Source organism: Rhamphochromis longiceps, linkage group LG7 (assembly GCF_057381845.1).
Source record: "Rhamphochromis longiceps isolate RC_006_pf linkage group LG7, R_longiceps_female_GT1.1, whole genome shotgun sequence".
Taxonomy (NCBI): Eukaryota; Metazoa; Chordata; class Actinopteri; order Cichliformes; family Cichlidae; genus Rhamphochromis; species Rhamphochromis longiceps.
Window position 1 is genome coordinate 29,235,239 of NC_140563.1, and position 12,586 is coordinate 29,247,824.

Sequence of the window (12,586 nt, forward strand, 5' to 3'; positions counted from 1 at the left end):
ATATATGTGGCTGCAAAACAAATCTACACCCTCTGCAAACACTTCTCTGATTTTATGCTCAATAACTTATTTTAGGTGATACTGAATAAAACAAAAAGTCACTTTTGTAAATTTTGGTCGTTTGATGTTTCAGAACGGTTTATCTGGGATACACGCACTGGTTAACTGTCAGTCCTAAATCATTAGCCAATGAGAGTTCCCTTTCATAGTCTCCCCCACCCCGTTCTCGTCACATGTCGTTTGAAAACACCAACATGTCAACAGTGGAAACTTTCATCTCGAGCCTTCAAACTGGAACCTCACAAACGAGTAGGTCAACTGAGTACATGATAATGATATGTAATCTCAAATCTGCTAAAAGGGCCTCTGGTTAAACGTCACTAAAGCACGCAGTGCACAGGGAAAAAAAGAGGGTACTCCAGGGTCAGAACTTCTAAGAAACTCTATAAAACTGCAAGGCAGGGTTTCTCCTCTCAAACCAATCACCACCAGTTATTTGACAACAATCAGCAACCACCTGGAAACCACAGTTACTGTCACTAACAGGACAAATCATCCTTCAGTTTCAAAGATCTGTAATAGAGGTAGTAGTAGAGGTATATACTTGCTTGTAGATACTGTGGATGGGCACATTGGTTGGCATGAAGCCATGCTATTCTGACATGGTAGCTGGTACATTGTAGTCTCGGTGAAGTTTGGTAGAAGCTGGAGGCCACATGTCACTCGAAGGTGAACTCACCTTCCAATGACAAAGCTCCAAGCTCACCCAGCCGTAACCAGAACTTCAAAACTTAGCATGGCTTAACTTGCTTCTGCTTCTGTTGTTGGGATTATGTGTGGAATTTACAGTGTGACTGAAGCTGTTACCAGTTATCAGAGCCTTTGAGTCCAGTGCAGTGGAAACAGGCTGAAGAAGTGTCACCTTTACAGGCCTGATCACTATGCTGTACACCGGCCTTTGGTTAGGGTTACCAGACATTGATTATTACAGTCAGGGATGCATGGCTTTGTAATTGGAAGATGGAACAACACTGCTAATTAAAGGTTCGTGGAGCCACCCGTCAACCTGAACCTCCACCTTAGGTGTTCTTTTTTTTACTAAAATATCAGCTGATTTCCTGTTTTTGTCCCATCATGAGAATTCTGACCACTGGAAAGCTGCTGGTGTTTAAGCACAATTTCCAGAAATGCCTGAGATATCTGCACAAAATAGAGCTATTGCTACTTTTAGCTGCTCCCTCCTTCCCAGCGGGGACCTCCATATGTTTGATTTGGCAGAATTTCATATTGGATGCTCTTCCTTCAACCCCAGAGGGATTAGTGTCTCCTCCGCACAAAATATTAACTGTAAAACTCTTTCTCTACTACAAAGACAAAGAGAATAAAAAACCCCCATATGTTTAGGTGTACGAGTGCACCAAAATAAATAATATTCAAGGCTTACGATCTAAAACAGAATGCCAAAATCCACAAACTGCTCCACAGCAGACAAATAGGAAGAAGACCCCAGTCTGCAGAACTGCAGACTGGAGTTTATTACAGACACATCAGCTTCAGCTCCAGTTTCAGTGATACTAACTCAGTATTTTGTGACTCCAAAACTGAAATGTATTAGAGGTGTTCCGGGATGGCATGAATGCTGGCAATGTGCTTAAAAAATAAGAACATTGCAGCTTTGGCTCAACCTTTAATTTTCCACATTGGCACAAGACTGCCAACACAGAGCTCAGACAGACCGAAAGAAAAAAATCTGTTAGACATTTGGCTGCATGTGAGGAAACCATCACATAGAAACAGCTGAAGCCAAAACCCTCCAACAGAGGATGGCTGGACTTCAAGACTCAACATAAACTTTATAAAAAATCCAGCATTTACATTATAATTATAAATAAACTAATAAAGTAGCCCTCATGTCTGTTTCAAACTAAAGAGAGGTATCAGCTTCTGCAGCTAGTTGAAATCATGGCCCTGGAAATGTGTTGAGGACATTCTGCGGTACCAGTCAGTGTATGCTGGGTTCACTGGTCCACTTGTGTCTCCTGCTTTGCCTCTCCAGTCTAACACAGATAGTTTTACACATTACACGTTTCTGTGTGTACGTGTGTATATGGTTTTAAATATGCATTGCATGTTTTTTAGAGTATTTTTGGAATGGTAAAGTATATGATACCATGTCATAATTGAGAACCAACAGCAGGAAGTGACATTTATGGACTGGTCATTTAGTTCAGTCCTGAGGGTGGTGCAGTCTTTGAGCATGCTGATGTTGTTTAGCTGTCCAGGTTTAAATAAGAAGATTCACTGATTCATTGAGGTGTGTAAATTGTTACACATCTCAGAAACTCATTAAACTCACTGGTTTGTTGCAGAATTCTCTCTTTTCTGTATTTGAGCCCACATTAAATGAAGCTACAAACTCAGTACACACTGACTTGGATAACGTGCACACTCATGATCAGCAAAACTAATGTTGGGTATTTTTTGTAGAGTTTTCATTTCTTTCATCATTAAAAGTTATATGTGTATGCAAGTGGGTTAAAAATGTAAAAGTTCAGTAAAATGTCACATCCATCCCATTATATGATGAAGTTTTCTATAATTCATGCTTTAAATCTCTTTCATAATGCATAGCAATTTAGTTTGGCCTATATAACCTCCAGCCTTGCACCTCTTCTCTGTACATAATGGATGGAATTCCACTTTCCCACAATGCAGGCAGGATGACGCTAATGTGTGTGAAGGTGAAGAAGAGCGACGCACATAAAGCTGCAGTGCTCAGACCTCCTCAGTCATACCTGCTGTCTGCATTTCTCTTTCTATAACCACCCGTTTTTATTATACTGCTATAAAAAAAATTAGCTTTTTCAGATTTATCCCTTTAGAACCAAATATTCATATTTTATTTTTTGAGGCGATCCACACAGTTTGACTTTAGTCACAGTGCTCCAAAGGTACGCGTTCTCCTGCTTTCGTGGTTTAATCGTGGCTATGAAACATCTTCAAAAGGAGAAACAAAATGAGGGCAAACATATATTTTTATGTGTTTTTTTATTGCTAATAATGAACAGACTAACTTAAAGAAAGAAAATAACACAAGACCTTCCACGATTCTTGCTTCCTACTAATAGCTGGTTTAATTTTCCAAAAACTGAAAGTTATCTCAAAGATAAAAATATGCTACTGTGGATGGATGAGGTCAGTTAATTCATCCAAACTCGTGGGGCTGATATGAATACTTAGCCAGGAATCTTCATTTGCTTCTTTATCAGCTTTCCTCGCTTAACCACCACCTGATTTACAGATTTATAATCCGCGGTGTGCCAGCAAAACACCTGTGACTGAGCTCCAGATCTCCTCTCCACACAGGAATGTAAGATGCACTGTTTGCCTACCTGCTAGAGTTCTGAGACTGAGCTGAAAACACACAGACAGAGCTATCATGTCCTAAGCTTAAACACATTTTTACTGAGCCCCGGCATGGGAAGTATGAGAGGCATGCTCCTGTGGATTATACTGGACTGAATACAACCTAATATTTGTTTTTAAAGAGAAACTAGATAGTTATATGCTCCTTATATTTGATATAGATTTAAAATGAACAGTAGTGAGCTACCTGGCATGGATTTAGACTACCAGCATGGTACAGCCAACAGGTCTGTAAGAATCACACTACTGAGGTGAAGGTCCACTGGGGTTGGATGGATGGGTGTAAATTTCAGTATCAGAAAGTAAGTTTGAAGCAGGAACTATGCATGCATTCTTGGAGTGGACTGAAAAATACCGTAATGAGAACGGTTTGTCTGTGGTGTCTCAGTCAGCTCTGGAAGTGTTTGGTTAGCTGAGGGTAAACTGCACTAAGCTTTCAATTATTGAAAACTCAAACCAAGTTCACCATGTCCTCTCAGCAGAAACACAACCATTAATAGCACAGCTTCTATAATACATTTGACCACCTCAGCCTCTATACTCCTGCATCCTTCTGTAATTAATAATCCAGCTGAAAAAAAAGGTTAGGTCCTTTGGACTTAAATTTTCAAACATCTGGCAAACATGGTGGCATAATCTCTGCCACCTAAAACTGCACATACATTTTTATGCAGATTACACTGTTTTATATGCCACTGGCCGTTCCTCGGATCAGGCCACTGCAAATGTACAGTCTGCTTTTGGTACATTTCAAAATTCTCTGATCACACATAATCTTATTTTAAACTCTGATAAAACAAAATGCATGAGTGCATTTAAGGTCAACTAAAAATATCCAGCATACAGTCCATACTAAAACTCATCATGGTCATTAAAATTGTTCTCTGTTATAAATATTTAGGACTCTGGCTGGAAGTTAGACTCACTTTTAAAAACCACTATTGAGGAAAATTAAAGATGAAGATTAGAGTTTCACATAGAAACAAATCTTGTTTCTCATTCACAAGCACATTGCCAGTCTTGGTAAATGGACTGCTTCTTACAAAGCGCTTTTCTACTGTACCTGAGCACTCAAGGCACTTTATACAACTTGACTCATTCACCCGTTCACACAAGCACTTTTTCTATGTAAGTGCTTTCTATCTGACATTCACACTCCGATGGATGCATCAAACAGCAACTTGGGTTTAGTACTCTCCACGCAGACTGGAGCACCAGGGCTTGAACCACCAACCTTCCAGTTGGCAGATGACCTGCACTACAGCCATGCCAAAAGGTTTGTGCCTTGGATGGTAATGTGATTGATTTGGTAGATTTTCCATTCCTTCCTGCCCTGTGTCTGTAGAAAACCAGTGACCTTTTGCTTGCCATGCAAATGTGTCAACCATCACATTATAAGCAGAACACTAACGATGATATTGTTCATATGCATGCTTCTATATCCACCTCGACGCCTCTTGATTTTGTGTATTCTGTGCACTGAATCATGTGTCTTTCCAGGCTCTGCTGCTTACCTCTGCACCTTTGCTAAATTTAAACACAGTACTTACAATGTCAGTTTGCAGGACATTTTATCAATAGCTGTGCCTCTTGAAAACTGCATTTAAATACTTCGCTGCCTATAAATGGAATAAGCTAAAAACAAACCCAAGAATGGTGTTGTCTGATTTCACAGGAACATTTTAAAGGGTTGCATTTGTTTATATGCAACTACTTGAGTAGGTTTTTCTTCATCTGTGATCATGTGTAATGGCTTGTTCTATTGTGTAGCCGACTGTCTAAATTTTTGAATTTTTTTTGTACTGACATTTCTCTTGAAAAAAGATCTCGTTCTCACTGAGCTTACCTGTTGTAAAGAATATAATAAATAAGGCAGCAGCCATGTACTGTAGCTCAGACAGAAACCACAAAAAAACTATATCCAGACCAAGCCTCTCATATATTCATCGAGTAATTTAAATAACTCAATGATAAAAAATTCGTCACAGCAAATTTTTTTCTTCAATGCTTCGTTCCATCATTACCATGTAAATACGAGCGACACATAAACAGGCCAGAGATTTATTCAGGAGTAGTGAGTGAATAAACCACATTAAGAACACACAGGCCCCAGTCTTCAACAAAAACACTGGTAACAGAAGAGCAGCAGAGATGATGACGCAGGCACAGTTTAACGTGGAGGAGGTTTGTTTCACACAGAGAAATCTGCAGTGAGTCTCTTGAAGTTTATTAAAATCTGCAGATGAAATGTTAACTTAGTCTGATACATGTTTAAATTATACAGCTCGCTGAAAGCTGACGGCAGCCGTCCTATTTTACATGGAATTGATACCTGCAGCAAGCAGGGGTGAGTCTAAAGAGGGACATTGGGTGTACTAGTATTGTATTAATATTTCAAAATATAAATATTTTAAAAAATGTAAAAATATATAAATGCAAGACCATTAAAAATGTACATGGGCCAATAAAACTGAGGATTGTTAGGTTGGACAGTGAATTATTATTAATATTAATTAAGGTCTACACCATAATAACATCTTGTTTTCAGCAGCACAGAAAGGCACAGCACACACTTCACAATGCTGATACATTTCTCTTCATCGCAGCCACCACATTTTATTTGTAAGCCTTTTCTTTAAAGGCTTACAGATACAATCTCACTCACTCTCGTGCATAGTAAAACATGCAGACACACGCGCACAAAAACTCATAAACATAAACACACAGCAAATCCACCTCATCCAGGAGATAAAATGCCGTCACAACTCTTTCTGCCTCCTGTTTTTATTATTGCTCAACAATAAGACAAAAGTACTTCTTATCCAATTGCTTGATTAATCAATGAAATAATCACTAGAATACTCAATTACTAAGGCCTAATCCAAACTCACCTGCAGGTTCGCACAAGTGGAAAACATACAAGCACTGTCCAGGGGTTTGATTGCATTTCCGTGCAGAGAGGGAGCAGGTTTGGCGATGACTGGAGGCCCGGCAGGGGGCAGGAAAGTGGATGACGGCTCGGTTACGAAAAGAGTCCCTCCCTCCGAGCTGTAACCAAACGACTGGATGGCATTTTCTGTGTGGAGATAGAGACGGGCGGTCAGAGAAAGAGCGAGAACTTTCTACACCTGCTGAGAACCACACTGACCTGACAACCAATTACTGTTTTCTCATCAAGAGGCAGCTGCCACCTGGCCTTCCTCCAGGTAGGTAACAAGAATCTGACGCTGGTGTGTATCCTAAATTTAGATCAGCACACATGGTTCACTGTTGGGTCCTAAATTCCCCCCAAAACAAGCCAAACCCTCCAAGCTCAATCAAACTGGTAATTATTAGCGAGTATGTCTGTGAATGTTCTAAGTCAACCAGGTCATCGTAGTCTAAGGAGCTTGGAGAGAAAAGTGTCTGGACTTCTTTAAGTTGCTTGAAGATGTTTCACCTCTCATCCGAGAAGCTTCTTCAGTTCTAGGGTCACATGGTGGAGAGTCCCAGATTTAAACCCTGTGGGAGTTTCCCCCCAAAGAGGGACAAAAGAACCCCCTGATGATCCTCTACCTAATCACATGAGCCAAGGTGTGAAAACTGGTGTGGGTCACAATCAGCCAGGGTTTTGGGTGAGCTCATTGTGAAACCTGGCCCCACCCTATCATGTGATTTCCTGAGGTCAGATGGCCCAGGATGTGAGTGGGCGTTAAGGCGTCTGGGAAGGGATCTCAAAACTGGATTATAGATGGCAGACAGTTGGTGTCGTAGGCTATAATCTGGTATGTTTACATTCATGTAATTTTTTTTACATTTATGTTCATTAACATGCACTGTCCTAAATAAATAAATAAATTTATGTCCACTGTGAGCGACCATCTTTGAACAGAGGCGGTGGCTTACGACACCAACTGTGACCCACACCCGTTTTCACACCTTGGCTCATGTGATTAGGTAGAGGATCATCAGGGGGTCCTTTTGTCCCTCTTTGGGGGGAAACTCCCACGGGGTTTAAATCTGGGACTCTCCACCATTTGACCCTAGAACTGAAGAAGCTTCTCGGATGAGAGGTGAAACGTCTTCAAGCAACTTAAAGAAGTCCAGACGCTTTTCTTTCCAAGCTCCTTAGACAATTATTACTGAGGCACACCTGTCAGAATCCAGCCCAAGTGTGCCCAAGTCTAGCCTGAAGTGACCTAATTCAGCTGGTCACCTGGGTGTCTGGAAACCTTTGCTATATTATATATAATACTTACCTAAAGTCATATTCATAACCAATGAACCCGTTTCTTCCTGCTATCTAATCTAATGCTCAGTTCGAAGAACTACAAATCTAAATAGCTGAAATAACTTTTTATCAACAGAAACAAAAGTCATTGGATTTGTGTCACACTGGAGGATGTGTAGTGTTTCCAGTGTGTGCCATCTTTGTGCCATTGTTTCATCTGAGCATATTGTGAGAGTCTTTGCAGATTCTGCAATCATTTATGGTCATGCTACACTCTTAGCTTATCACCTCTACTGTCTGCAGACGTCAGGCAAACATAGACACAGGTGTGGTGACTGGGAGAAGATTATGATTATGTTGATTATGTTGCTGCTGCTTTGTGAAAGTCTGCAGAAGATCTTCTTCTTCCAGCTGATTCATTTAAGGGTCGCCACAATGGATCATCTGCCTCCATCTATCCCACCATCCTTCTCTGTTACACCAACCTTCCGAATGTCCTCCTTTACAACATCCATGGGCGTTCTCTGAGGTCTTTTCTCTCTGTTTACCATCGTAGGCCCACATTTAGCATCCCTACTCTCACCTCCTCACTCTCGCCTTTCCTTCTCTCTCACTGCCTTCTAATATGCCTTCCCCCTCTGCTCTATGGCAAACAGGAGCACAGTTTCCACCAGCAACCTGTTAGCTAACAGAGGCCGAGGTGGTCATTGTTAACCTGGTATTTGGTATGGGTACAGTTTAGCCAGATACTGGGGCATACTGGGGGATACTGAGGCGGAGCAGCCTCGAATAAAGTCATCTGTCTACCAGTTAGATGTTGACTCACTCCACCTCTCCTTCATTCACAGCCTCCTCCAAATACCTCAGTATCTCACCATCAATTAGAAGGACAGCCATGGCATTTAATGCAGATACCCATGGTTGATGGAGGATGGGGAATTTTGTTGAGCTAACATTTACAGTTTTGGGTGAACTGTTAACTCTGTGTCCACCCAGGATCCCCTGAGGATGATTTGGGATCACTTGGTTATTATCTGCTGTTTCTTCATTTGAAGGAGTCCAAATACTTTGATGTTTACTGCACTGAATAATGGGATTTTTGAGTACTGAACCTGAAAAACCTTCACAGTAATAAGTGACGCTATGGCTTCAGACCAGATTCAGATTCGATGTAAGACTTTTAAGGGTTAAAAATGCAACTCATGATGAAATTCAAGGCCAGCATGACAACTATAAAACTAAAGAAACAAACAGACACAGGGTTGGAGACACAGGTGTTTTCTTTCACTGCAAAGACTTTTAAAAGATTGATTTAACCCCAGTTATGTCATTTTTGGTTTAATTAATTAAAGACCTTTTATGGATTGCAGGAATCCTGGTTTATACATATGAATAATGCACATTGAAAATCAAATTTTAACCTTCTTTTATGGCTTTGAGTGTTTTTTCTGGTCTTTTTTACATTCTGGGGATCCACTGGCCTTGGAGATGAAAATATAACCTAACAAACTGAAGACGAATGACTATCGACCATTTTCACGAGGGCTGAATACAGAATAAAGAATATACAAGTTAGTATTTACACCACAGTCTGGCTGAACTGTGTGTGTTTATGGGAATTCATACTGAGACCAGCACAGAGATACACCAACAACTTTTTAAGCCCAACACACTGGTCTGTGGAGTCTGTTGGTAGGATCCATGGTGGTCTGTTTGGAGAATGATTAATGAACACAGTGGTGCAATGCAACCCACTCAACACAAGGCAGAGGTTGCTGCTGCCTCAGTGCAGCAAATCACGTTCAGATAACTGAAGGTTATTCTTGCATCTGAACACAAAACGTGTTTGTCCAGGTCTGACTACACCTCGACTGCAGAGAGCATTCTCTGCCCCTGTTAAACGTTAACGTGCCGCCGCGTCTTCTGACAGACCGGGAGATCATGGAGAGGGTACTCGAGCCCTGACGCTGTGCTCAGGTATCTGCACCAACATGCAGGTGCTTTCAGGCCGTAACCTGGGAGGTGGACCTCCATGGATTGGAATGTGGGTCCGAAGTTCACCTGATCCATGATAACTCCCGCACACTAACAGGAGCCGTGATGAAGAGATAATCAGTGTTATTCCCGTCACCTGACAGAGCTCACAGTTTTGAGCCTGATCAGAGCACAGTCCAGTAATCTGAGTACTTTTGGGTTTGAACATTTGGAGACATGTACATCATAAACAGGCTTCATCCTTCATTAACTGACTGACTTTCACATATACATGAATGCATGAAGTTCAATGTAACGGCATGGTTGTGTTCTTCGCTGCCTGCAGCACATGGATATGTATGTTTGCATCCACAGGAGGAGGAGGAGCGGATGTGTGATGGAGGAGGCGCAGAGGTGATGTTGGAGCTGGGTCAGTGTTATTTAAAGAAGGTATCTGGGGATCTTCAATACATCGGCTCGTACTTCTCTGTTTTTCCTCCTCCACTAACCTTTCCCCTCAATTATCCGCCTCACTCACACCTCTGTTTCTTTAACCATGCCAACGTTTTCAGCATTTCATGTGCTGAGACGACACATTTAACAGTAACATGTATCATGATTTTATTCATTGATTTAACCTCATACTGCAGTTCCACACCTCTGCACAGCTTGGGTTAGAGTTTGATAACATTTCTACATTAAAGTCTGAAAGTCTCATTATTTATGAACCATTTAATGGTTTCCCAAAATGAAGCCTACTTTTAAATGTAATAATTTCTACAATCAATAATTAAGACATTTAAAAATAAGAAATTATTCAGTGTGAATATTTTCTGCTTTTCTATGCTTCATATTTGTAAACTAAATTATAGTGCCCAAATCACTCTCCTTTTATGGAATAATCAATTAACAGTTTTTGGAAAATGCATAACCTAAACAGGCAACATCATTGATAAGCAACATAGAAATGAAAAATTCTGTTCTGAGTTCTGTAATATGATAGAGCTGAAATTTTGAATTTCCATGAATTTCCACCCTTTCAGTGTAAAGGGGGAAGATACATTTCTGTTAGCAGCAGCTTCATAAACTCAGATCCATAAACGACTGAATCCATCAGACAACAAACAGAAAACATGGCATAAAACTACCTGCAGGTATGTTCACATGTTGTTACAGCAGTGTGAAGGCTGATTGGCTTATAACCTGTTTGATTAATAATTTTGTTTTCTGGATTATTTAGGTAAATATTCTCCAGACTAACTGGAGAGGATCAGCACTTTACAGCTCTGACTCTCCTGATCAGGCATGCAGCACTCACTGAGGCAGGTGTTGTGTGTGAAATCGCGGTGGAAAGCTTCACACTCGTGCTCCTGGTGGCCGGTGCCCCTGCAGGTGCACCACAGGCTCATAGTGATGTTGGATGGGCTGCTGTCGCTGTAGTTTGGCGTTACATCCGAGCCTGAGGCAGGGAGGGGGGAGGAGGAGAGGAATAAGAATTAGGGTGGAGATTAGCCGGGAAGAAAGGTAAAGAGGATTTTTGCAAATTGGGAATTGAATCATTGAAAGATTTCCAGAGAAGAAATGAGTCACCAGTAGAATGTTTCTCTGCTCTTAATTCTCAACTGAAAGATTTAAATAATGGTCAAGTGGCTGCTGATCACAGCCAGAAACGAACAGGCTGGCTTCACTAAACAGGTCATGTGGTAAAGTTAGAGGAAGGCACAGTTACCTGAACTCATTAGATCTAAACAACTAACTCTGTGCTGGAGGATCTCTGTACCAAACACCTGTCACAGGTTAGGTCAGGTTCTACTATAAACAGGAAGATATTTTGAGAAAGCAGAATTAATTACTAATCTACGGTGGCCCTGAGAGGCCAAACAGACTGCAACTTAAGAAAACACCAGCAATTAGTAAAACGCTCCAAAAGTACACAAAACACAATAGAAATAGGAAAAACAAAAACAGAAACAGGAAAAAACTGATTTCCAAAAGCACAAGGCAAGTGTTTCTGTGGAGACAATAACCCGACGGACCAGTTGCAGGAATCAAAATGTGCTAAGAATTGCGCTGGGAGACACTTAAAAGAAGTGGAGGATCTAATGGTTTTGTGAGGAAAGAAAAGATGAGAGGTAAGTGTGTTAGCCTAACTATTAGCCTAAGAATCTGTCATCAGTATTATATGAATCATGATAAAACACACCTACCATGTTTTGGGTTTCTGCAACTGGTCCGTCGGGTTATTGTCTCCCCAGAAGCACTTCCCTTGTGCTTTTGGAAATCTGTTTTTTCCTATTTCTGTTTTTGTTCTTCCTATTTCTGTTTAGTTTTTTCCTATTTCCGTTGTGTTTTGTGTGCTTTTGCAGCGTTTTTCTTATTGCTGGTGTTTTCTTAAGTTGCAGTCCGTTTGGCCTCTCAGGGCCACCGTACTAATGAAGTCATTCAGATGTCAGTTTTCAGCATGTGTGACCCAAACTGTGATAAAAGGCAAGCAGTATTGTAACGACAGTCTAACCGACTCCATCAAACACTTTAATTCTGTTTCCAGTATTTGGGTTAGGGTTGGGGCCATCACCACTGATGATGTACACATCAGAAGGTTAGCCGAGTTTAGGCTAGACTTACCAATGAGGCCGACATAGGACATGAGGCAGCCGTGGTAGTTATCGTGAGGGCAGGTGGTGACGGTGTGTGGTGTCACCTGGCAGTTCATGTGGAAATCAGCGAGCCGAGACCTGCAACAGGAAGCAACACAACAAAAAACATCAGTAACATGATGTAATTTGGCCAACAGCTACCAGCTGTGTGTGTGTGTGTGTGTGTGTGTGTGTGTGTCGGGGGTTCTTTGCCTCTGGAGAATAAACCTCCCCCAAAGGGCTTGAGACAATCGAAACACTTCTATTTTTAGATGTTGTCACGATCCTGGGTCTTAGGACCCAGTGTTTTGAGTTTTAGTTCATTTTGATGTTTATAGTA

At 41.1% G+C, this 12,586-nt stretch overlaps 1 protein-coding gene across 1 annotated transcript in view; it reads right to left on the reverse strand.

The window, feature by feature from the left end:
• gfra2b (GDNF family receptor alpha 2b) overlaps window positions 1-12,586 on the reverse strand; it is a 161,020-nt gene that overhangs the window by 5,848 nt on the left and 142,586 nt on the right. The window contains exons 6-8 of the mRNA XM_085413252.1: window positions 12,236-12,345; window positions 10,929-11,069; window positions 6,318-6,502 (exon numbers count right to left, since the gene is read on the reverse strand). Of these exons, the coding sequence (XP_085269378.1) occupies window positions 6,318-6,502; window positions 10,929-11,069; window positions 12,236-12,345 (436 nt within the window). The remainder of the gene's footprint in view (window positions 1-6,317; window positions 6,503-10,928; window positions 11,070-12,235; window positions 12,346-12,586) is intronic.